At 44.7% G+C, this 24,001-nt stretch overlaps 1 protein-coding gene across 9 annotated transcripts in view; it reads left to right on the top strand.

Annotated features, from left to right (window-relative positions):
* SHANK3 (SH3 and multiple ankyrin repeat domains 3) overlaps positions 1 to 24,001 on the top strand; it is a 769,810-nt gene that overhangs the window by 157,440 nt on the left and 588,369 nt on the right. For all 9 annotated transcript variants that reach the window (XR_013635242.1, XM_073329053.2, XM_073329054.2 and 6 more), the window contains 2 exons: positions 2,624 to 2,827; positions 14,959 to 15,030. Coding sequence is in view for 8 of the 9 variants with exons in the window: in XM_073329053.2 (XP_073185154.1) it covers positions 2,624 to 2,827; positions 14,959 to 15,030 (276 nt within the window). In the remaining variant the exon portion in view is untranslated. The remainder of the gene's footprint in view (positions 1 to 2,623; positions 2,828 to 14,958; positions 15,031 to 24,001) is intronic.

Here is a 24,001-nt window from a genome sequence, read left to right as displayed (position 1 = left end):
CTGTGTAAGAGATCATATGAAAAGTCATGATCTGCTGAAACTCATTGTTCTGTCCAAATGTGTATATCATTAGTGTGTATCAAGATATGAGATTTTTGTTGTGTGGTTGTTACTGAAATATGTTGTAAGTTTGCTAGTGGCATACAAAGAAAGCAAACCACTCAAAGGAGGGTCCTCAGGCAGAGGGTACTCAATGACTATTAACAAGCATGGAAATTGTAATCAGGGGATTTACAATTCAAGGACAGTTGTGGAAGCACCCACACTGGGGGGATTGCTCAACTGGGCAACTCAGGGAAGCCCTCCAGGACCTGCCAAGACAAGTGTCTTCTAGGCACAGGGACTATGAATATAGAAGAGGGGACAGTGGCTGCATGGCTTGGCCTCACTCTCCCCACAACTCAACACCTGGAAACACGTCTGGAAGGGGGAAGGTGGTCCAGGGTTGGAGAAGAATTTCAGCCTGTGTACTGAAGATCTGTAACCTTCTTGTACTATCAGGATGAGGCACTGCTTGATTCAAATCCTGTTTAGTTTATACAGCTTAGATTGTGCGCTTATTTTTATTTTCTTTGGTAAACATCTCTGTCCTTTATGCCTACCACTTATAGTCACTTAAAATCTATCTTTCTGTAGTTAATAAACCTGTTTTATGGTTTACCTAAAACAGTGTGTTTTGGTTGAAGTGCTTGAGAAATCTGCTCAGGAATAAGAGCTGGTGAATTTCCTCTCCACATTGAGGGAGGGATGACTGGGTTATAAATGTATGCTGGTCAGGCTTCTGATCAGGGAAGGATATCACAGCCCTGGGGACCAAAGATGGGGAGCTGGGGGAATTGGCTGGAGCCTCTCTATTGTTAGTTCATGAGTGGCTGGGAGAAGCATTCATGTAACTCAGCTGGGTGTGTCCCTGCCTGGGGATGTCTGTGTGAATGCAGGACCTACCAGAGGTTTTCAGCTTGTCACGGCATCATATGGTGAGAGGGAGCCCAGGTTGGAGGGACAGAGGACTCAGTGGTACCCCAGGTCCAGGCCGCACCCCTGGAAGGCCCCTCACAGTTAGTTTGAGCCTTGTGTTTTTAAATCATCTCCATGTAGTTTGCAGGCATTTCACTCTTGTGACTGTTCCTTTTAATTTCCATTTAACAAGTCTCTTCATTTGTGTAGTTCCCCTTTTTGTGAAGATAAAAGCTGCTGTGGTGAGTTTCTTTGGCATTTTCTCCCCTCCAAGGATGTTGTTAAATGTAGTTATGTTATGGTCTCTGTTACTGAGCAGTTTAGCTATATTCATCTCCTGGACCAGATCCTGTGCGCCATTTGGGACTAAATCAAGAACTGCCTCTCCCCTTGTGGGTTCCAGGACTAGCTGCTCCAAGAAGCAGTCATAAATGGTGTCTAGAAATGTTATGTAGAGATCTGCCTCCTTTTTCAAGGACTCTCCTCCCAATGGTTAAAGACCTCCCTGGGTTCCTTCATTGTCCCTAATTGCGCTTGCAGTCTCCAGCCTTGCAAAATCATTTGTCTCTGTTTATATGTGTGAGATCTTTCCACTTCTGGATATCCAGTTTAAGATGAATAATGGAGTAAACTTCCTGACAGTGAATTGTATGGTATTAAGCCATGGAATACTCTCCCGGACATCCCATTACTTGAAACATTTATTTGCAGAGAGGATAAAACCCTGTAGATTAGATTGTAGAGAATGATCCTGCCCTGGCATCACAGGAGATAGACAAGATGGAAAAGGACCTAGGGGTGACAGTGGACGAGAAGCTGGATATGAGTCAGCAGTGTGCCCTTGTTGCCAAGAAGGCCAATGGCATTCTGGGATGTATAAGTAGGGGCATAGCGAGCAGATCGAGGGACGTGATCGTTCCCCTCTATTCGACATTGGTGAGGCCTCATCTGGAGTACTGTGTCCAGTTTTGGGCCCCACACTTCAAGAAGGATGTGGATAAATTGGAGAGAGTCCAGCGAAGGGCAACAAAAATGATTAGGGGACTGGAACACATGAGTTATGAGGAGAGGCTGAGGGAGCTGGGATTGTTTAGCCTGCAGAAGAGAAGAATGAGGGGGGATTTGATAGCTGCTTTCAACTACCTGAAAGGGGGTTCCAAAGAGGATGGCTCTAGACTGTTCTCAATGGTAGCAGATGACAGAACGAGGAGTAATGGTCTCAAGTTGCAGTGGGGGAGGTTTAGATTGGATATTAGGAAAAACTTTTTCACTAAGAGGGTGGTGAAACACTGGAATGCGTTACCTAGGGAGGTGGTAGAATCTCCTTCCTTAGAGATTTTTAAGGTCAGGCTTGACAAAGCCCTGGCTGGGATGATTTAACTGGGAATTGGTCCTGCTTCGAGCAGGGGGTTGGACTAGATGACCTTCTGGGGTCCCTTCCAACCCTGATATTCTATGATTCTATGATTCTATGGGACCTAATGAATCTTATCCTCCCTAATTTCTGCAGATTATCTATTTCTACTTACTCACTGCCATGGAAAAGGTTATAGATTTCCTGTTCTAAGCTTGTTCCATGGTCTCACCACTGTTGTTCTTGGATGTGGTTATGGAATTACAGAAATGCTGCGTTGCCATCCCCTAATCACTCTCTTTCTCTCCATAGAAATGTCTGCGGCTAAATCCTGATGTTCCTGTCTGGGTCTCTAAACAGCGCATTCTCTGCACCTTGAACCACAGCCTGAAGGATGTTCTGAACTATGGGCTTTTCCAGCCAGCCTTCAATGGCAGGGCTGGAAAGTTCCTGGATGAGGAGAGACTGCTGAGAGAATACCCTCTGAATCCAGACACTCCTGTCCCCTACCTGGAGGTATCTATCTGCTTTTTTATCTGACTTATGTGGTCTCCATCATGGTAGTGTCTGAGTGCCTCAGAAGTACTAAAGAAGAGTAAGAAAAATCTCTTTCTTTTTTTTTTTTTGCCAGTGGGAGTGAAAACATGAATATACCATAACAATTTGGGCGGATGGGTGGGTTAGTGTGTTTGCTTGTGTGAAGAAGTTACAGAGGGCAAGCTGAATCACAGAAACGAGCTTGACATTTAGTTCTCAATGTGCCAAGTGTCCTGGTTATTGTTTGTCTTTGCTGGCAATGGGCTCCACAGTGTTGGTCCTGCTTATGTAAAAGTTCTGTCCCTTGTGATCAACAGCTTCCAGTGGAGTGTAGCTGTTGTGGAAAGCCAAAGTCACGGTGGGAGAGGGAGTTTGTCAGGTAGCTAAGGACTGTCTCACGGAGAACTGGGAATATCAGGACAGAGACCTTGAATTCGATGTTGTATTCAATATGTGTCCATTGCAGAGACTGGAGTACCAAAGTGGTGTGCTTAGGTAACAAGTAGCAGACCCTGTTTGGGCACCCTTTGTGTAATGGGTGCTGGGGGTAAATATTATGTACATCTCCATAACCCTCCCCTTTCCTGCACCTCAGTTTAACTCTTTGCTGAAACACAGGTCAGAGTTCTGTCACTTCAGGACTTTTCAGAAAGCATTACATAGTTAACCCTTATGGACTGTTACATACATAACCCTGAACATAGGTTTTAATAACAGTTCCCTGTCAGCTGCAGCGAGAAAGGGCAACACAGAGGGCTGGCTCCAGTTTTTTTGCCACCCCACGCGGCGAAGAAAAAAAGAAAAGAAAAACCCGATTGAGCTGCCGCCGAAGAGGAAGAGAGGGAATGAAGGACTTGCCGCCGAAGGCCCAGACGCACCGCCCCAATAATGCAGGGACTGCCGCCCCTTTCTATTGGCCGCCCCAGGCACCTGCTTCCTCCTCTGGTGCCTGGAGCCGGCCCTGGCAACACAACTTCTTAGTAAACACTTCATACACATTTTAAACATTTTAATCAGTATTTGGAATGTTTAATAGCTTTTATCTGAAAGCTATTATTTAGTAAATCCACCAGTCTTCCTTAAACAGACTTTCACCACTTAGCTGCTGTTAAATATATTTCAATATAAGGTTTCAACAGAACTTGCATACTTTAGCACACACGCATAATGACATCCCCTCTGATCTTCTTTCAGAAATAATTTCTCAGTTTCTGTCATATGGCCATCATATGCAGTGTGTGGCATCTGGATTCTTCAGACCTTGGGCAGAATAGCAGCTTCTGAGTTATTCTCCAAACACTTCAGAGCCTTGTCAGTAAACAAAAGTCTGGGATTCTAATAGGGAGCAGCGTTCCAGCCCTTGGGTTAATAGCTCTCTTAGTCTACTGAGTTTCTGGTGAGATAAGAAATCTGTAGGCTATAGCCAAAGTTGTACAGGTATTGGGATCAGCATATAAAATATCCATTTCCTGGCTTTCCCCATAAGCGCAGCTGAGTCAGATAAAGATTTATAGCCCCTCATGTTGCTGAGGTCTACCCCTGTTCTTTCTTTATCTGAGACAAAATCCTAATTTCTTCTTCCAATGTCCGTCTGTCTGTATCCCACTCGTGGTGCGCATGTGCCGCTTGCACAGGATTATGGAATATATTCACGGGCAATATCCTGCGCACCCTTGTCCTTCCCTCCCAATGGCAGAAAGGGCAGAGCGACTCCAGCCACCACTCTGAGCACCCCTTGGCAGAGACTCAGAACAACCTCAGTCTCCCATAAGAGTTAGTTTGTAGGTACATAGTTTACTGTACTTTCTGTAGTTACTAGTTTGTTTCATGGTGTTTCATTTTGAGCCAACTAGCAAAAAAATTATTTTCTATAGATATAATTTAGTAGTTAGGATACCTGGTGCCTGAACCCACATTTCCACATTTCAAGACTTGTCCTTCATGTTGGAGAGGTAATTCCCCTTAATGACTAACGTACTCCTTAGGAGAGAGTCATATTCCCTCTAAGTGTGCAATTTCTAACACATTCAAAAAAATACACACAAAAGGCCAGGGAATCTTGGCTAAAACTTTACTGCCTGGAATAATCTGTGGGCATGATCAGATTCAGAAGTGGCTCAGAAGGAAGAAGTTCAAGATTAGATACTTCCCTGAAAACTCATGCAGCTAGTATTCAGCCAGCTAGTATTCAGCCACTATTACTGCTCCTGGATTGAAGGGGTCAAAGAGAGCTCACTGGTCCTCCAAGAGCTTGTAAATGGCACCACAAACACTGTTGCAACATTCCGTGGTCTGTGCTATCCGCAAGAGAAAGGAGATTACCTCTAATTTTGCCTCTTGGCACTGTTTTCCTTCTCTGGTACCAAACAAAAGGAAACCACAGAGCCAATGGTCTATGGACATGGCTAAATCGGCACAATGCAGTTGGCCCTGCAGAAGTAACTGGAATCAACACCGGCACAACGCTGAGCTAAGAAGGCACCCACTGATCTGTTTGCGGTACCTATGACTTTGGCCTCTCCAGCTAGATCTGCAGCACTGAGAGCTCTTTTGACACCAACTCTTTGAATGCCAGCACGCTCACTGTGAGCTCACTTGGTATAGATTCATTTAGCATGGGCTCAGTCAGTGATGACACACTCACCAGTCACTGGCTCATTCAGCACTGTCCCAGATTTCCATGGTGTTCAGACATCCTGTACCTGCAACACCTATTGAAATATCATTACTACCTAGGCAGTGTCGCGAGTGACTCTGGAACTGAAGTCTCCTCTGGTAGATGTTACCTTTTAATTACTGTCTGTGAATCCTTTTCACCACCAGGGCCACAGGTACCAGTTTTTCTTTTTTTTTTTCTCTGTCAGTTTACAGGAAGGTCAATGAGTTCACCTCAGGAGTTGGGATCCCCCAAGTGTATCTCCTCCTCTGGAAGTTTTCTTGTCTTCCTCTTTGTCTCCTATTTGCAGTAGAAAACCTTCCCCCAGCCTGGCTCAATTCTCTGTGGGCCAATCCAGGGATATAAAACAGCATAGGAAGTATTCTTGCTATTTTTCATACAGCGGTCATGTTCCTCAGCCTCCCCATGCTCCTTGGGTGCGTCCTTCTTGGCCTGATATGTCATGTCTGTATGGATTCCAGACCTCACTATTTGGTCGTATTAGTTTCATTTTCAGGGTCAATTTCCATTACCTATTCCAAGGTCCAGAGACAAATCTCCTAAACCTGTCTCCAAAGTCTCTCACTCACCTGCAGGGAAAATTATTCAGGAAGAGCAGCAGCAGGTGAATGAAGAAGATGACATAGAGCCATCAGATAGATCCATCCGCACCTTCTCTTTTTTCATCATTCTCATCAGATGAGGCAATGACTCCTCCTGTCCCTGCTACCGTAGATGACTTTAACGCATTTCAGGGGTTGCTTAAGAGGGTGGCCGGAACCTTCTAGGTTCCTCTGGAGATGGCACAAGAAAAGGTATATAAACTATTTTCTATTTTGAAGCCTACATACCAGAGTATGGCAGTATTGCCGATCCAGGAGGGGATTTTAGATCTGTGGGCTATTCTAGCTTCAATCTCTGCCACATCAAGGCATGTGAATTTGAGACATGAAGTTACATCAAAGGGTTTTTAATTTTTGCATTTTTACTTGCTGTCGTCCTTAGTAGTAACTGCAGCCAATTAAAGATCCAAGTAGTCAGTGAAATATAGGCTGGAGAATAAAAAAGCAAAAAATTGGGTAGTTGGAAGAGAAAAATCTACTCCTTTGCTAACCTGCAGGTCAGGATAGAGCATGATTAGGCCATGTTGGCCAGAAAGGATTTATTTGCAGTGGGATTACACCAGAGAACCGTAAAGAGGTGTTCAGCTCCATTTGTACAGCAGGTCAGTTAGTTACTAGGACTTTCTCACAAGCTGTTTTGATGCTGTAGACATGTGAGTGAGATCAGTGATAACAATTGAGTGAGATCAATGGAGTGACAATGAGGAGAGCTTCATGGTTCTTTGAGCGATTGCAGATGTGCACTCCACTCAGATGTGCGTGTGCCCAGTGTGGCAAATCTGGAGAGCTTTGCTTAGCAGCACCCATTGGGATGGCGATTATGCCCTCTGGCCCTTGTAGCCTCTCCCAAGACATTGCCCCGATCCCTGTCACTTCCCTCTCACCACCCACAATCTGAGTCAGAGCTTTCATTGGGGTTCTACTGCATGATTACTGATGACAGCAATGAGATTGTCTGTTAGCTTTTGTAAATAGTTAATGAGTAGTACCACTGCACTTATTTAGTTAGTTCAGTAGTTAGTTACTGTTTACTGTATTACCTGGTGCTATGCCCTCACCAGGTTTTAAGCACTCTCCTTTATATGGGATAGGTCTTCTGAGGATGGGAATTCCCCAAGTGGACATGTTCACCTCCAAAAGGGACAAGAAATGAAAAGCCTGGCCTACATAGCAAATGCTTTCATGATTCCATGCTCAAATCACCTAATCTACGCTTTTCCATCTTGCATTTTCATTCTCAGAGTGTTATAGAAAGTGAGACAAAACAATGCTCGGATCATCCTAGTAGCTCCAGCCTGGCCTCACCAAGTCTGGTACTCAGACCTATTGCTTCTGTCCAGCCAGCAATTCATAACTCTACCTAGCCAGGCAGACATAATCTCCCAGAGTTCCAGCATAATTCTTCACCCAGACCCTGCTTGGATGGTTTGGATGCTATGTGGACGTCATTGTAGCTGTTCATTGGAAATTCAAGATCTTTTGTTACAGAGTAGAAAACCCTTCACTAGGAGAACTGCATGGCCAAATGGAAATATTTTTCCATCTGGTCATCCTCACATGACTATGCTCCGTTACAAGTTTCTACACTTATGATTCTAGACTATTTACTGTCTTGGAAGCAATCGGGATTGTCCATTAATTCAATCAAGGTTCACTTAGCAGCAATTTCGGCCTTCTATCCACCATTACAGGGAGCCTTAGTATTTTTGCATCGGATGGTTCATGATGTATAAAGGGTCCTATAAGGAACCTATAAGGAAAATAGCTGCACCATGGTATTTGAACATGGTACTCTCATCCCTTATAGATCTTGAACCATTGTCATCTTTCTTATTGCCTCATTTGTCAGTGAAAACAGCAATCATTTCAGCACATAGAATGAGAGATTCGGGCTCTGATGGCAACCCTCTATGTACAATATTTCCAGCAGATAGGGTAACAATGAGATCTTGCCCTAAATTTATTCTGAGAGCGATGTCGGATTTCTGTATTAGTCATTAAATCCATTTGCCAATGTTTTTTCCAAGGCCTCATTTATCTGCAGGAGAGACAAAGCTACACACCTTGGATCTTAAAATGGCACTTCAGTATTATCTTCACAGGACAAGACATATGTGTAAATCACCTGGGCTGTTTATATCATTTAGTATTACATTCAGAGCGAAGTCTGTTTCAACACAAAGACTCTAAATGGGTTTCTGACCCATTGATGAGCTGAGCCCTCCACGTGAGAGTAGAACTCGTTCTACCAGAGGCCAGGCTGTTTCAGCAGCATGCAATAGCAGCAACATGGTCTTCCGCTCACACGTTCACTCAAAATTATTCTCTGGTGGTGGCTTCTAGCTCAGATACCCCATTTGGTAGGGTAGCACCACCAAATGTTCAGATGAACTCCTACCTTCCATCCTATGCAGCAGTCAGCTGCGGGCTAATTGCCGGGAGTGGGATCCATGCATATAGATATGCAAAGAAAACATGGTTACTTACTGTACAGTAACTCCGATTCTTCAAGATGCTCTGCACATGCAGATCCCATGAGCCACCCTCTTTTCCCGCAGCTCGGAATTTAACATATGAATTCTGGATGCTGAAGGAACTGAGTGCTGGTTGGGGTCACTCCATCTTTTGTGTCCTCGGGAGGGGAAGAGCAAGGGTGTGCAGGGTGCATTCGCCAACCCAGTGGGTGCTGCTGGTGAGAATATTCCAAACTCCTGTGCATAGGGCATGTGCACCATGTCTAGGATGGACAGAACATCTTGAAGAAACACACTTACTGTCAGGTAAGCTAACTGCTGTAAAAGACAGTTACCAATAGCTAAATGTAAACTCTATAGATTGTATAGCCTCTGGGGCTGAGAGAAGTCATCTCTCTCTCTTTTCTCCCCACCCCCGGCTCTCCCTATAGGACCATAAAACACACTGCAGTGGACCATAAATTATCCTGAGAGCTTCCCTAGATTTTTTCCTTCCTCTGAAGCAGTGTATGCTGGCTGCTGTCACAGGTGGGATACTGAATTAGATGAGCCATGAGTCTGATCCAGTCTGGGAATTCCTATATCCTATGCCTGTACTAGCCAGGAATTGAACCTAGATCAGTTCCACCTGTTACCTTACTAGGGTTCTCTATTTTCTGGGGATAGAGTACAGGCCTTCTTGTTTACTATCTAAAGAGCTCTGTCCGTTGGGGATCAAACTGAGCTTTACTCCTCAAAGGAGTTAATGTTAAACAATATTTACTAGGGATAAACATTTTAAAATCAGCAGGTCTGGCTAACTTGTACCCAAGAGACCTAAAATTGACTGAGGAGGTCTCTGGCCCACTGATGTTAATTTTTAATAAATCTTGGATTCTGGGGAAATTCCAGAAGACTGGAAGAGTGCTAATGTTGTGCCAATATTCAAAAAGGGCAAGTGGGATGACCCGAATAACTATGGGATGGTTAGCGTGACATTAATCCTGGGCAAAATAACGGGAAATCTGATCCAGGAGTCAATTGATAAAGGGAGTATAGTTAATGCCAGTCAACGTGGTTTTATGGAAAATAAAGCTTGTCAAACAAATGTGATTTCATTCTTTGAGATTACAAGTTTGGTTGATAAAGGTAACTGTGTAGATATAATATACTTAGACTTTTGTAAAGTGTTTGACTTAGTACTGCATAAAGAACAGGAGTACTTATGGCACCTTAGAGACTAACAAATTTATTGGAGAATAAGCTTCCGTGGGCTACAGCCCACTTCATCAGATGAATAGAATGGAACATATAGTAAGAAGATATATATATATATATATACACACACACACACACAAACACAAACACACACACAGAGAACATGAAAAGGTGGAGTAAGAGGCTAATTAATTAAAATGAGCTATTATCAGCAGGAGAAAAAAAATTTTGTAGTGATAATCAAGATGGCCCATGTAGACAGCTGACAAGAAGGTGTGAGGATACTCAACATGGGGAAATAGATTAAATATGTGGAATGACCCAGCCACTCCCAGTCTCTAGTCAAACCCAAGTTAATGGTATCTAGTTTGCATGTTAAGTATTCTCACACCTTCTTGTCAACTGTCTACATAGCATCTTGATTATCACTACAAAAGTTTTTTTCTCCTGCTGATAATAGCTCATCTTAATTAATTAGCCTCTTACTCCACTTTTTCATGTTCTCTGTATGTGTGTATATATATATCTTCGTACTATATGTTCCATTCTATGCATCTGATGAAGTGGGCTGTTGTCCACGAATGCTTATGTTCAAATAAATGTGTTAGTCTCTAAGGTGCCACGAGTACTCCTGTTCTTTTTGCAGATACAGACTAACACGGCTGCTACTCTGAAACCTTAGTACCGCATGACATTCTGATTAAAAATTAGCCCAATACATGAGTTAAGATCTGGCTAAGCAGTATCTCAAAATGTAGTTCTCAGGGGAGAATTATCATCGCATGGGGGTGCGATGTTCCGCCTGATGCTATTCAGTGTTTTCATCAGTGTTCTGGAGGTAAATATAAAATCACTGCTGATACAATTTGCCGATGACCCAGAGAGGGCAGAGCAGCAAATAATAATAAGGACAAAAGGTAGTCAAACAAAGTGATTAGGATTGTTTGGTAAACTAGGCCCATTAAAAAATGTATTTTAGAACAGCCAAATCCAAAGTTGTACATCTAGGAAAAAGGAGTGCAGGCCACATCTGCAGAATGGGGGACTGTAACCTGGAAAGCTGTGACACTGAAAAGAATTTAGGGGTCATAGCGGACAAGCAACTGCACAAGAGCTCCCAATGCAAAGCTGTGGCAAAAAGTGTAATTGTGATTCTGGGATGTATGAACACGGGAATAGTGAGTAGGACAGGGGTGGGCAAACTATGGCCCTGGGGCCGCATCCGGTCCTTCAGATGTTTTAATCTGGCCCTTGAGCTCCTGCTGGGGAGTGGGATCTGGGGCTTGCCCCGTTCCAGCTGGGGAGTGGGGTCTGGGGCTTGCCGTTCTCCACGTGTGCTGTGGCTCTGCACAGCTCCCAGAAGCAGCGACATGAAGCAGCGTAGGGGCAGCCAGGGGGGTCCACATGCTGCCCCTGCCCCAAGTGCTGCCCCCGCAGCTCCTATTGGCCAGGAACCACAGCCAATGGGAGCTGCAGGGGCGGCGCCTGCGGACTAGGCAGTGCACAGAGGCACCTGGCCGCACCTCCTCATAGGAGCTGGAGTGGGGACATGCCGCTACTTCCAGGAGCTGCTTGAGGTAAGTGCCACCTGGATCCTGCACCCCTGATCCCCTCCCATGCCCCGACCCCCTCCCATGCCCCAACCCCCTGCCCCAGCCCTCATCCCCCTCCCGCCTTCCGAACCTCTCCCTCCAAGCCCAGAGCATCCTCCTGCACCCCCAACTCCTTATCCCCAGCCCCACCCCAGAGCTTGCACTCCCAGCCTGAGCTCTTCCTCCCCCCCCACACTCCAACCCTCTGCCCCAGCCCAGAGCTCCCTCCCACACCCTGAACTCCCCATTTCTGGCCCCACCCCAGAGGCTGCACCCCCAGCCAGAGCCCTCACCCCCTCCTGCATCCTAACCCCCAATTTCATGAGCATTCATGGCCCACCATACAATTTCCATACCCAGATGTGACCCTTGGGCCAAAAAGTTTGCCCACTTCTGGAGTAGGAGTAGGAGTAGGGAGGGGATTTTTTCCATATGGCAAAGGTGAGACTGATACTGGGATCATCGTGAATAGTTCTCTGACAACATCTGCTCCATGTGCGGCAGCAGTGAAAAAAGCTAGCAGCATGTTAGGAACCATTAGGAAAGGGATTGATAATGAGACAGGAAATACCATAATGCCACTCTATAAATCCATGGGACGCCCACACCTTGAATACTGTGTGTAGTTCTGGTTCCCCGCCCCACTTAAAAAAGATATATTGGAATTGAAAAGGATGCGGAGAAGGGAAACAAAAATTATTAGGAGTACGGAACAGCTTCCTTGTGAGGAGAGATTAAAAAGATGGGGATTGTTCAGCTTCGAAAAGAGACGACGAAGGTGGAATATGACGGAGGTCTATAAAACCATGACTGGTGGGAAGATGGTGACTAGGGACATGTTATTGACCTCTTCGCATAATGTGAGAATTAGGGATCACCCAATGAAATTAAAGAAGATTTAAAACAAACAAAAGGAAGTACTTCTTCACACAATGCACAGACAACTGGTGGAACTCATTGCCGTGGAATGCTGTGAAGACCAAAAATATAACAGGGTTAAAAAAAGAGTTAGATACATTCATGGAGGAAAGGTCCATCTGTGGCTATTAGCCAAGATGGTCAGGAATGCAGCCCCATGTGCCAAGTGTCCCTAAACCTCTGACTTCCAGAAGCTGGGACTGGACGACGGGGTGGATCACTCGATAAATTGCCCTCTTCTGTTCATTCCCTCTGAAGTGCTTGGCACTGGCCACTGTCGGAAGACAGGACACTGGGCTAGACAGACCATTGGTCTGACCCAGTGTGACCATTTTTTATGTTCTGGTGTTCATCCTTAAGAAGGTTGTTGAAAAACAAGTGGGTGCAGAAAAGAGCCACAAAAATTATTCAAGGACTGGAAAAAATGACTTACAGTGAGAGACTTAAAGAGCTCTGTCTGGTTAGTTTATTAAAATGAAGATTGAGAAGTGACTTGATTACAGTGTCTAAGTACCTGTATGGGGAGAAAATACCAGGTGTTAAAGGACTCTTTAATCTAGTGGAGAAAGGCAGAACCAGTGCCTGGAAGCTGAAGCCAGACAAATTCAAATTGGAAATAAGGCACAGATTTTCAACGGGTGCTTAACCACTGGTACAAATAATCAAGGGAAGTGCTGGATATTCCATCTCTTCATGTCTTCAGATCCAAACTGGATGCCTTTCTGGAAGAGATGCTTTAGCCAAACACAAGTTATTGGGCTAGGTACAATGTTAACTGGAAATATTCTATGGCCTGTCATGTAGAGGGGGGGCAGACTAGATCATCTGATGGTCCTTTCTAGACCTAAAATTTGTATTAAACAAAGGCTCTTTAACCTGTGAAATGACGTGAGATCTAGAATAATAAAATCATAGAAGTGCAGGGCTGGAAGGGACCTTGAGAAGTCATCTAGTCCTGCGCCCTGCGCTGAGGCAGGACTAAGTAAACCTAGACCTTTCCTGACAGGTGTTTGTCTAATAACTTGTTCTTAAAAATCTCCAATGACAGGGATTCCACAACCTCCCTGAGAAGCCTATTCCAGTACTTAACCGCCCTTATAGTTAGAAAGTTTTTCCTAATTTCTAACCTCAATCTTATTTGCTATAGATTAAGCCCATTGCTTCTTGTCTGACCTTCAGGGGACATGGAGAACAGTTGATCACCATCCTCTTTATAGGTCCCTTTAACATATTAGAAGACTGTTCTCAGGTTCCCCCTTCAGTCTTCTTTTCTCACGGCTAATGCAAGATCTACATTAAAAAGTTAGGTCAACTCAACTGCGTCACCCAGAAGTGCGAAAAATCCGCACCCCTGAGCCAGTGTAGTTGAGATGACCTAACTTGTGGTGCAGACAGCACTAGATCAATGGACGAATTCGTCTGTCGGCTTAGCTGCCACCTCTTGGGGAGGTGGATTAACGACAGTGACGGGAGAACTCCTCCCTTTGCTGTCCTGCGTGGCTACACTGAAGTGCTGCAGCGGCGCAGCTGCAATGCTTTAAGTGTAAACGTAGCCTAAACATGCACAGTTTTCATTAAACCTTTCCTCATAGAGCAGGTTTGCTCAACCTTTCGTCATTTGTGTTGCTCTCCTCTGGACTCTCTCCAATTTGTCCACATCATTCTTAAAGTGCGGCGCCCAGAGCTGGACACAGTACTCCAGCTGAGGTCTAACCACGCTGCAGAGAGCAGGACGATTACCTCCTGTGTCTTAGGTAATGTCCACTCCATGAGCTAGGAGTGTGGTTTCCCTGTCTGGGTGCACAGGCTCGGAGTAGCTCGATGAGAGCGATGATGAACAGAAATGGCAGTGTAGCATGACTGAGCTGTACCTAGTACCTACCCACCAATTTCAGGCAGGTTTGTACTTGGCACAGCTCAGTCGTGCTTTCGCTGACACTGCCTCTGCTGTTGCTGCTACACGGCTGTGTATACTTGCGTGAGCTCTCACCGAACTACTGCAAGTGTGTGCACAAGAGCAGGGGAATTACACCCCTAACTTGTCGTGAAGACGTAGCCTTACATACAAGACTCCTGTTAATATGCACAAGAATATTAGCCTTTTTTTTAACTGCATTACATCGTTGGCTCCGACTCAGTTTGTGATCCATTTTAGCCCTCAGACCCTTTTCAACTGTACTGCTGCCAAGGCAGTCCTTCCCCATTTTGTATTTGTGCATTTGATTTTTTCCTTCCTAAGTGAAGTACTTTGCACTTGTCTTTATTGAATTTCATCTTGTTGATTTCAGACCAGTTCTCCAATTTGTCAAGGTCATTTTGAATTCTAATCCTGTCCTCCAAAGTGCTTGCAACCCCACCCAGGTTGGTGTCCTCACAAATTTTATAAGCATATTTTCCACTCCATTATTCAAGTCATTAATGAAAATATTGATTAGCACTGGGCCCAGGATTGACCTATGTGGGACCCCACTAGATGTGTTCCCCCACTTTGACAGCAAACCATTCATAACTACTCTTTGAGTACAGTCTTTAAGCCAGTTTTTCCCCCCCACCGTATAGTAATTTCATCGAGACCACATTCCCCTATATTGCCCTTGGCTTTTGTTCGGCTTTTGTGTCTGACCACTTTTCTTTCCCTTCTCCTCTCTAGTTCCGGTACAAGAGGCGTGTGTACACCCAGAGTCTGCTGGATGACAAGCAGTTTGCCAAGCTCCACACAAAGGTAAGACTGGCATCTAGCCTCAGGGAGCTTGAAGTCTGGATAGCTGTATCGACAGCCTATCCAGATAAGTCATAGTCTGTCAGAGACACTCTCGCTGGCAAAGAGAGTGTTGGAGAAGAAGAGATTTGTGTACATTCCAGACTTCCCCCTTTGCCAGACCTCAAATTCCCCCCTAAAAATGTATGTTGATTGCCAAGGGCTGGATTGTGTTACTTAGTGATCTGAGCTGAAGGCCCCCCCATGGAACTGTGGCTGGAAGCCCACCTTGGTGACATTGAACTGATTACATACTCTCAGCAATCAGTTGTGCAGCTGGACTGAGTTCTGAGGGAGAGGTCAGGGCTAAGCCTCTCCTGGGATGGTGAGGCTGGGAGAAACACATGATGGGCCAGCTGAAGAGCCGCTTTATTCGCTGATATTGATGAGTCACTGAATACCAGTACAGCACAATGGTGTACATTGACAAGCACCCTTCCTCTCCCCTGGCAGACACTGCAGGGCTTCTCTTCCTCACGTACAGAAACATTATTGCACTGCCTTGTCCCCAGGCTTTAACCCATGTGTGTATCAGGACAGGAGAGTCTGATTTCTTTGGGGACTCGTCATCTGGCCTGAACTAAGTTCAGAATGGAGACAACTTTAGTAAAAAGAGCAAAAGATTTTTTTGTGGTTGTTTCCTGGAAAGGAATGTACTTTCCAAGTCCTCCACTTCCCAAGTACACTGCAGATGGGTGGTGTGTGTGTGACAGAGAGAGACTTCAGATGTTACACTGGGAAGAACTTTTTTTCAGGAACCTAGCTGAAACTCAGATATTACTGTCAGGTATAGACACCCTTCTTTCCCCCGAGCCTGATTCTCCCCCCCTCAGGCCAAGGTATCCTTAATTGTTGTTGATTTGTATAGTGGTAGTGCATAGAGGGCTCAATCAGGATCGGGCCCAGTTGTGCTGGATGCTGCACAAGGACTTAAAAAGACAGGATTTCCTGTTTTGAAAAGCTTAGGGTTTAATTGGAAGCAAGATGCAATCAGCAAGTATGAGAAACAATGGATGATAAAAGAGGAATGAGGACAAGACTTCCTGTCCCTCAGCTCCAAAGGTTAGCTGTGTACATAGCTTGCTTGATGGGTCCAACACATTTGAAAGTATTAAAAAGTATAAATAAACAAATAGTGTGAGCTACTCCTGACTCCCTGCATTCTGGCCATCAATAAGGGTTGATTTCTTATAAGAGTCACAGGAGAAGAGGGATTTAAAGAGGAGAGAGTAGTGGCTTTATGGAGAACCTCATAATGTGTGTTCTTCCCCACATACCATCATTTGACTCTGACCTGCTTGGATGTGGACCCCTCGTATCTACCCTCAGGCATAGACTCTGACTTACTCAAACTGGGGCAACCTTGAGCCATCTCCAGGCACGGCTTCTTCAGCTGCCAGTCACTCTTGCACTGTGAAATAGAAAGTGTATTATTAGTGCACTGTGGAGACACATGCCATTTGTCCCTGTTTTTTCCTCCATGTTCATGGCAGTGTTGGAGTCTGTTTGACCTTCAGCTGTAGGCTTCCTTAGTTTAACTCCTGGCACAATTCCACAGGTCAATACTGGGATGTTGGGATCTTTGATGCTGCTGACTTATGCTGCTGGGCAGAGGGTCAGTTGGTCTATAAAACAACAGCAGCTGAATGGGAGGAACTCTGAGCAGATCCTAAGCAGAAAGAGAGAAAACAATCTCCCCAAAAGGCTTGTCCTTCCAGATGGGACCCTCAAACCCAGAAGAGGGAATTACAGACCCTTCCGTTAGCCTTTGCAGGGTTGCCGCAACATGAGACTAACTGTGTCTGTGGAGTGAGTCAAGGGAGAGATTTTATGCAGCGAGTAGCATGATGTTTGGCACAAGAACATCTGAGCAATGGACACAAGTCTCCCGCACTCTCCTAGTGGCAAGGAGTTCAAGTCACTATTGCATGGCACTAGTGGACTGTGCAGCTTGAGGGCCATGTTTTCAGAAAGGCGGGGGGCTGAGGACTAGTGTATAGTGGGGGGACATCTGAGCCTGTGTGCAATGTGCTGCCCCCAAAGATGTGTGGGGAAGGGCATAGGCACTTTGCAGACAAACCTCTATTAAAAATAATCCCTTTGTGTTGGGTCTTCTTTTGTTCCCCAAACTGTATTGAATCTGTCCCTTATTATACAGACAGGGCAGTGCAATGAAAAGCTGAGCCTCCAGTCCCACCTGATTTCTGTGGGGAAGATGCTGACTTGTGCATTTAATTTAGTTAGCTTTCCTGTGTATGTGTGTTGCATCCACTGATGTGTCGCTCCGAGGTCGTGAGGATCAGACAGCAAAAGAGAAGCCCATATCCAGCAGCCAACTGGAGAGACCGTTCCCTGTGAGGGACAGAGAAATACAGTGGCAAAGAGAGAGGGGGAGGCTGTCAGACAGAGAGACAAAGTGTGTGTGTGTTACATGCACGCCGGCTGCTCACTTGAAGAGAACACGGTCCTGAAAGCCAGTGCTGGTGTAACCTGTACCCTCGGCACAGACTGCTGTTGCTTTACTTGGAGAGAATGAGATTGTGGAAAGCATGTGTTTGCAAGCTCCACATCCCGGTTTGGAGCCTTCTCTGGCCTGAGACAGGGACTGAGAGATCGGAGTGAGAAAGGAGAGGGGCAGAGTGAGGGACATGGGCTCCTCCCTAGGAAGAAAACTGACTGAACAGAAAGACAAAAGGCAAACTTCAGGGGCCAGCAGGTCCAGAATGAAGAGCAAGGTACCCTCTGCTTCCATCCTCATCTCCTATTCTGTTATCACAATTACAGCCCTAGGCGTCTGTCTCTCTGTGAGTAGTGGCGTGGTGTGTTGGTGCTGGGACGGCCCTCACACGCTGTGTGAGTGACATTGTGGCTGATGGATGTGATGGATCTCAGAGGAGCATTGGATTTGGGTGAGAGATTTTGTGTTTGAGAAACACTTTTTGTGGAATATCTCTGAGACCAGTCTGAGGGCAGAGTTTATTTCCCTGTGATGTGACTATTGGTATGTAGTTGGCTTACATTTCTAAGCAAACTGGTGTGTATATTTATACTCCTTCCTTTGTGTGGTTTGGGGCATCAGTTTTGAGGCTGTTTCCCTTGGGAAAATGGATGCACATAGCTGATTTATTTTGGGCAGTGTATAGAGTACAGTTCTCTCAGGAGAAAGACATGAAAACAGGATTGATTCTACATGGTTTGTGGTGCTGTGGAACCTCATGGTGCTGTAGTGCATAGCATATTTCTAGAGGCAGTTGTTTTGAATACTATAAGAGATTTGTCCATTTGCTCAGCAGAGTACAAGAGACTACATTTCAGTGGCCAGCTGCATTTGGCATTACAGAGTGGGGGACGGAAGGGGAAAGGAAAGGAGGATCCTTGTACTCTATATCTTCCCTGCATTCTGACCATATCTGTGTTTGTGGCTGTGGTTCTCTCATGGCAGTGATGATTAGGATATCTCTGGAGGTGGGGTTGGGTGGTGTCTTCCGTGGTGCTGGAATTTGGCATTCTCTCTTAAACAAAGCTATTATGGCTGTTGGTTGGGGTGTCAAAGACAATACAGACTGGTGACATTTTGGTGCTGCTTAGTTTTGTTTAAAAACCTGCCTTCTGTATGCTCATAATTTTTTGATAAATTACCCAGGTTTGGGCTGAATTGTCTCATGTCTCAGTCTTGCCAACTCTTTGCAATTTTATTGCTAGTCTTTAAATTTTTTTAAAGACCCAGCTCCCAGAGCCATGTGATTGTGTGAGAATGTCAGCTTCCATTTCAGAATAAAGCAAATTTTAGTCCTTGTGGTTGCAGAGAAAAGTCTGAAAATGTAAACTGTAGTATTCAGAAACCAAAAGACAAATGAAAAGAACATAGTTAATTTTTTTTAAAATCTCATAATGTAAGCCAATCTCTTGGTTTTTGGGGGCCTGATTCATGCCCCTAAAAGCTTGGTGTTGGTAATACTGAAATGTGACTTTGTAGCATTCTGTCTGTGAGTTATCAGCATGTTGTGCAAGAAGCCACTATGCAGGCAGAAAAACATGAAAGGTTGGAAAGATTTCTGCCACTAGGGTTCTGGACAGCTAGGAGGGTCTGGCTAAGTCAGGCACTTGTCTGGGGGAAGGTTGGGAGAGGGGATGAAATCTTCTAGATGATGATTAGTTCTGTGGTTTCTGTATACTTCATTTCTTAGAAATTCTGATCTGTTATTTGTCTTAGGAGCTGAGAGGCCTGCTCACCCAGATGGGGAGAGATAGAAAGCAGCCATTTAAGCAAGTATCCTGTGGGCTCAACCTTATTCATCCTATACTGATGCCCTCTGCTCTCTCTCTCTGAGGACGGAGAGAAAGGTGTAGGGGGCAGGGGGTCTCCCTGCTGAACATCTCTTGCTGTTATTTAGCATTTATCTATATTGCAGCAGTGCCCAGAATGCCCAGTGGAGATTAGGGCCCCTGGTGCTGGCCAGCACACACTCCTGTCAGAGCCTGCTCCTGCCCCAAAGGTAGAATCAACAAATAGGTGTAAGAAACAAGTGGAAGATGTTGAGGTGGGATATTGAGGGGAAGAGTGACCGGAATGTGGGCTACCTAGGGACAGGAAGATGGGTTACGTAGACCGACAGTGCACAATTGACAGAACTGAGGGTTTTTTACAGGTAAATAAGAAACTTTGATGATGTCAGTTATCCTGACTGTCTCATTTAAACTCCCTCACCCTTTTTGCATGGACCACCTTCTCTGAGCCTGTAAAAATTTTCCCCCTATGTCTGGGAAGAAAATATCTCTGGCAGACCTTCCCGTGGATTCTGGGAAGTGTAACATCCCAGCACACAGATGTGCTCATTTGTTAAAGGAGTTTCACCTCTGTGTGCAGAGAAAAGACTCCATGACACTCTGTAATACATTAATTGGATAATTCAGGAGCTCTATACTGCATGAGGCAACTAGCCCTACTGAGGCATGCCAGATGTTTTCCTCCTGGGGCAGTTAACTAAAGCTAGTCCTCTTTCACAGCCAGACTCCAGGTAATTAGTCAGTTTCCATCTCATAATAAACAAATAAAAAGATACAATGAACAGTCATATTGTGTTACAGTTAATGTCACCTGCAGAAATGCATGCACCTCTGGGGTGGAGCGCAGCAGCTCTTTCACAGCAGTGTTAATATGCCTGTTTAGGTCAGGAAGCGAAGGACAATCCTGTGTCCAGCTGAGCTTATGACAGGTGGGGGGAATGGGGTCAGTAGAATGTACTTAGCTGAGTTAGAAATTGGCTGGGACATCAGGGTTAACACCCTGACTCTTGCCAAAAGCACCATGGGTTGCTAATGTATATGAGTGATCAGGGACTCAGGGATTGATAGCTGCTGATGGTAGCATCCTTTAGTTGCGACATATGACTAACACTGCACTGAGGCTTTGGGGTCAGTGATAATTCCAAAGGGAAAGTGCTCACATAGACACCCACGCTACCAGCTGCTCCGAGCATCCCCTAATGCTGTGCCAGACATTGGGGTTCGTACTGATTCGGTGGGGACAGTGCCTCCACTGAGTGACTCACGCTGTTCCTTGCGGCACACTTCTTCACACTGTGCAGAGGCTGTTACTGACTCTGAAACAAGAATCCCCCCTTCAGAGTCAACCATACCACTCCCTTTATCACAGCTCCACCCTGGAGCACAAAGTTAGAGGGGAGAGCGCTCCCAGTGGATTCTGCTTCTGAGGGCTAGAATGCCTGCCACGGAATCACCAGCACTACTAGGTGCTCTTCAGAGAGCTCTAGCCAAGTCTTGACCCTACTTCACGTATGGGATTAGTCTGGGTCACAGCCCAAAGTGGTGGTCTGGCTTCAGGTCTCTGAACCCACTTTGAGATGCTTCTTGTAGGGTCAAAGAATCATTCACTGGGCCTCCTGAGAGGACAGCTAAACCCTCTTTGTTATGTAAGAAAATTGATTATTTGACATCTTGTAGTAGGAGTGATTGAAACCTCTGTTTGTTGATGTTCAATAGTCTGTGTGAAACCCGTTCGATCACTGGTATTTCAACTGCCTCCTGCTAGCAACTGGAAATGTGATCAAATGGCACCGCACTCCCCCCTGCTCTGGGAGCTGGATGCTTTTGTTACAGTCTTGCCAGCATTCCGGCTAAACTGAGCCCTGGAAAGGTTTTCTTTTATGCTGAAATTGCTCATGAGCCACAGGAAGGACTTTGAAGCAGAAGCCTCCAAGTGTTCCCTATGTAAAGGGAATATCTTCTTCCCACCCTCAGAAAGTATGACTGTACACCTAGCTTCTCATAAGAATGGCCATACTGGGTCAGACCAAAGGTCCATGTAGTCCAGTATCCCAGGTAATCATCAATTGCCCATTCCCAGCTTCTGGCAGACAGAGGCTAGGGACACCATCCCTGCCCCTCCTGGCTAAAAGCCATCAATGGATCTATCTTCCATGAATGTATCTAGTTCTTTTTTGAGCCCTCTTATAGTCTTGGCCTTCACAACATCCTCTGGCAAGGAGTTCCACTGGTTGACTGTGCATTGTGTGAAAAAATACTTCTTTTTGTTTGTTTTAAACCTGCTGCCTATTAATTTCATTTGGTGACCCCTAGTTCTTCTGTTATGAGAAGGAGTAAATAACATTTCCTTATTTACTTTCTCCACCCCAGTCATGATATTATACACCTCTATCATATCCCCCCTTAGTTGTCTCTCTTTGAAGATGAAAAGTCCCAGTCTTATTAATCTCTCCTCATATGGCAACCATTCCATACCCCTAATCATTATTGTTGCCCGTTTCTGAAGCTTTTCCAATTCCAATGTATCTTTTTTGAGATGGGGCGACCACATCTGCACACAGTATTCAAGACATGGGCATACCATGGATTTACATAGAGGCAATATATTTTCTGTCTTATCTATCCCTTTCTTAATGATTCCCAACATTCTGTTCTCTTTTTTGACTGCCGCTGTACATTGAGTGGATGTTTTCAGAGAACTATACGCAATGACTCCAAGACCTTTCTTGAGTGGTAAGAGCTAATTTAGATCCCATCATTTTGTCTATATGGTTATAATTATTTTTTTCAACATGCATTACTTTGCACTTCTCAACACTGAATTTTATCTGCCATTTTGTTGCTCACTCACCCAGTTTTGTGAGATCCTTTTGGAGTTCTTTACAGTTTGCCTGGGACTTAACTATCTTGAGTAGTTTTATATCATCTGCAAATTTTGCCATCTCACTGTTTATCCCTTTTTCCGGATCATTTATTAATATATTGAATAGGACTGGTCCCAGTACAGACTCCTGGGGGGACATTATTTACCTCTCTCCTTTCTGAAAACTGACAACTTATTCCTACCCTTTATTTCAGCTGGGGGGTAGAGCAGGGTATAGGGTATCAGTTACCTTTGTTTCCTATCTTTTAACCAATTACCGATGCATGAGAGGACCATCCCTCTTATCCCATGACAGCTTACTTTGCTTAAGAGCCTTTGGTGAGGGACCTTGTCAAAGGCTTTCTGAAAATTTAAGTATACTATATCCACTGGATCCCCCTTGTTCACATGCTTGTTGACCCCCTCAAAGAATTCTAGTAGATTGGTGAGGCATGATTTCCCTTTACAAAAACCATGTTGATTCTTCCCCAACAAATTATGTTCATCTGTGTGTCTGACAATGTTGTTCTTTACTATAGTTTCAACCAGTTTGCCTGGTACTAAAGTCAGGTATACTGGCCTGTAATTGCCAGGCTCACCTCTGGAGCCCTTTTTAAAAATTGGCATGACATTAGCTATCCTTCAGTCATCTGCTACAGAAGCTGGTTTAAATGATAGGTTACAGACTACAGTTAGTAGTTTTGCAATTTCAGATTTGAGTTCCTTCAGAACTCTTGGGTGAGTATCATGATCTGGTCCTGGTGACTTATTACTGTTTAGTTTATCAATTTGTTCCAAAACCTCCTCTAATGACACCTCAATCTGGGACAGTTCCTCCAATTTGTCATCTAAAAAGAATGACTCAGGTTTGGGAATCTCCCTCACATCCTTAACCGTGAAGACTGATGCAAAGAGTTAACTTAGTTTCTCTGCAATGGCCTTATCATCCTTGAGTGCTTCTTTAGCATCTCGATTGTCCAGTGGCCCTGCTGGTTGTTCAGAAGCAGGAAGCCCGCTAATGTACTTAAAATTTTTTTTGTATTACTTTTGGAGTCTTTGGCTAGCTGTTCTTCAAATTCTTTTTTGGCCTTCCTAATTACATTTCATTTGCCAGAGTTTATGCTCCTTTCTATTTTTCTCATTAGGATTTAACTTCCACTTTTTAAAGGATGCCTTTTTGCCTCTCACTGCTTCTTTTACTTTGTTGTTTAGCCACGGTGGCACTTTTTTGGTTCTCTACGTTTTTTAATTTAATTTGTGATATACATTTAAGTTGAGCCTCCTATTATGGTGTCTTTAAAAAATTTCCCTGCAGCTTTCAGGGATTTCACTTTTGGCACTGTACCCTTTAATTTTTGTTTAACTAACCTCCTCTTTTTTGTGTAGTCTCCCTTTCTGAAATTAAATGCTATGCTACAGTGTTGGGCCACAGTAGTGTTTTCCCCGCCACAGGGATGTTAAATTTAATTATATTATGGTCACTGTTACCAAGCGGTCCAGCTATATTCACCTCTTGGACTGATCCTGTGCTCCACTTAGGACTAAATCAAGAATTGCCTCTCCTCTTGCGGATTCCAGGACTAGCTGCTCCAAGAAGCAGTCATTTAAGGTATCAAGAAACTTCATCTCTGCATCCCATCCTGAGGTGACATGTACCCAGTCAATGTGGGGATGGTTGAAATCCCCCATTACAACATTGGAGTAATTCCTCTACAAGAAGAATATCTCATTTATTTTCTTTCATTTCAAGGAAGAGGATCTCCCCTGCCTTGTATCGTTTCCTCC

This window comes from Lepidochelys kempii, chromosome 1 (assembly GCF_965140285.1).
Source record: "Lepidochelys kempii isolate rLepKem1 chromosome 1, rLepKem1.hap1, whole genome shotgun sequence".
Taxonomy (NCBI): domain Eukaryota; kingdom Metazoa; phylum Chordata; order Testudines; family Cheloniidae; genus Lepidochelys; species Lepidochelys kempii.
This window is presented reverse-complemented; position numbering and strand designations above follow the sequence as displayed.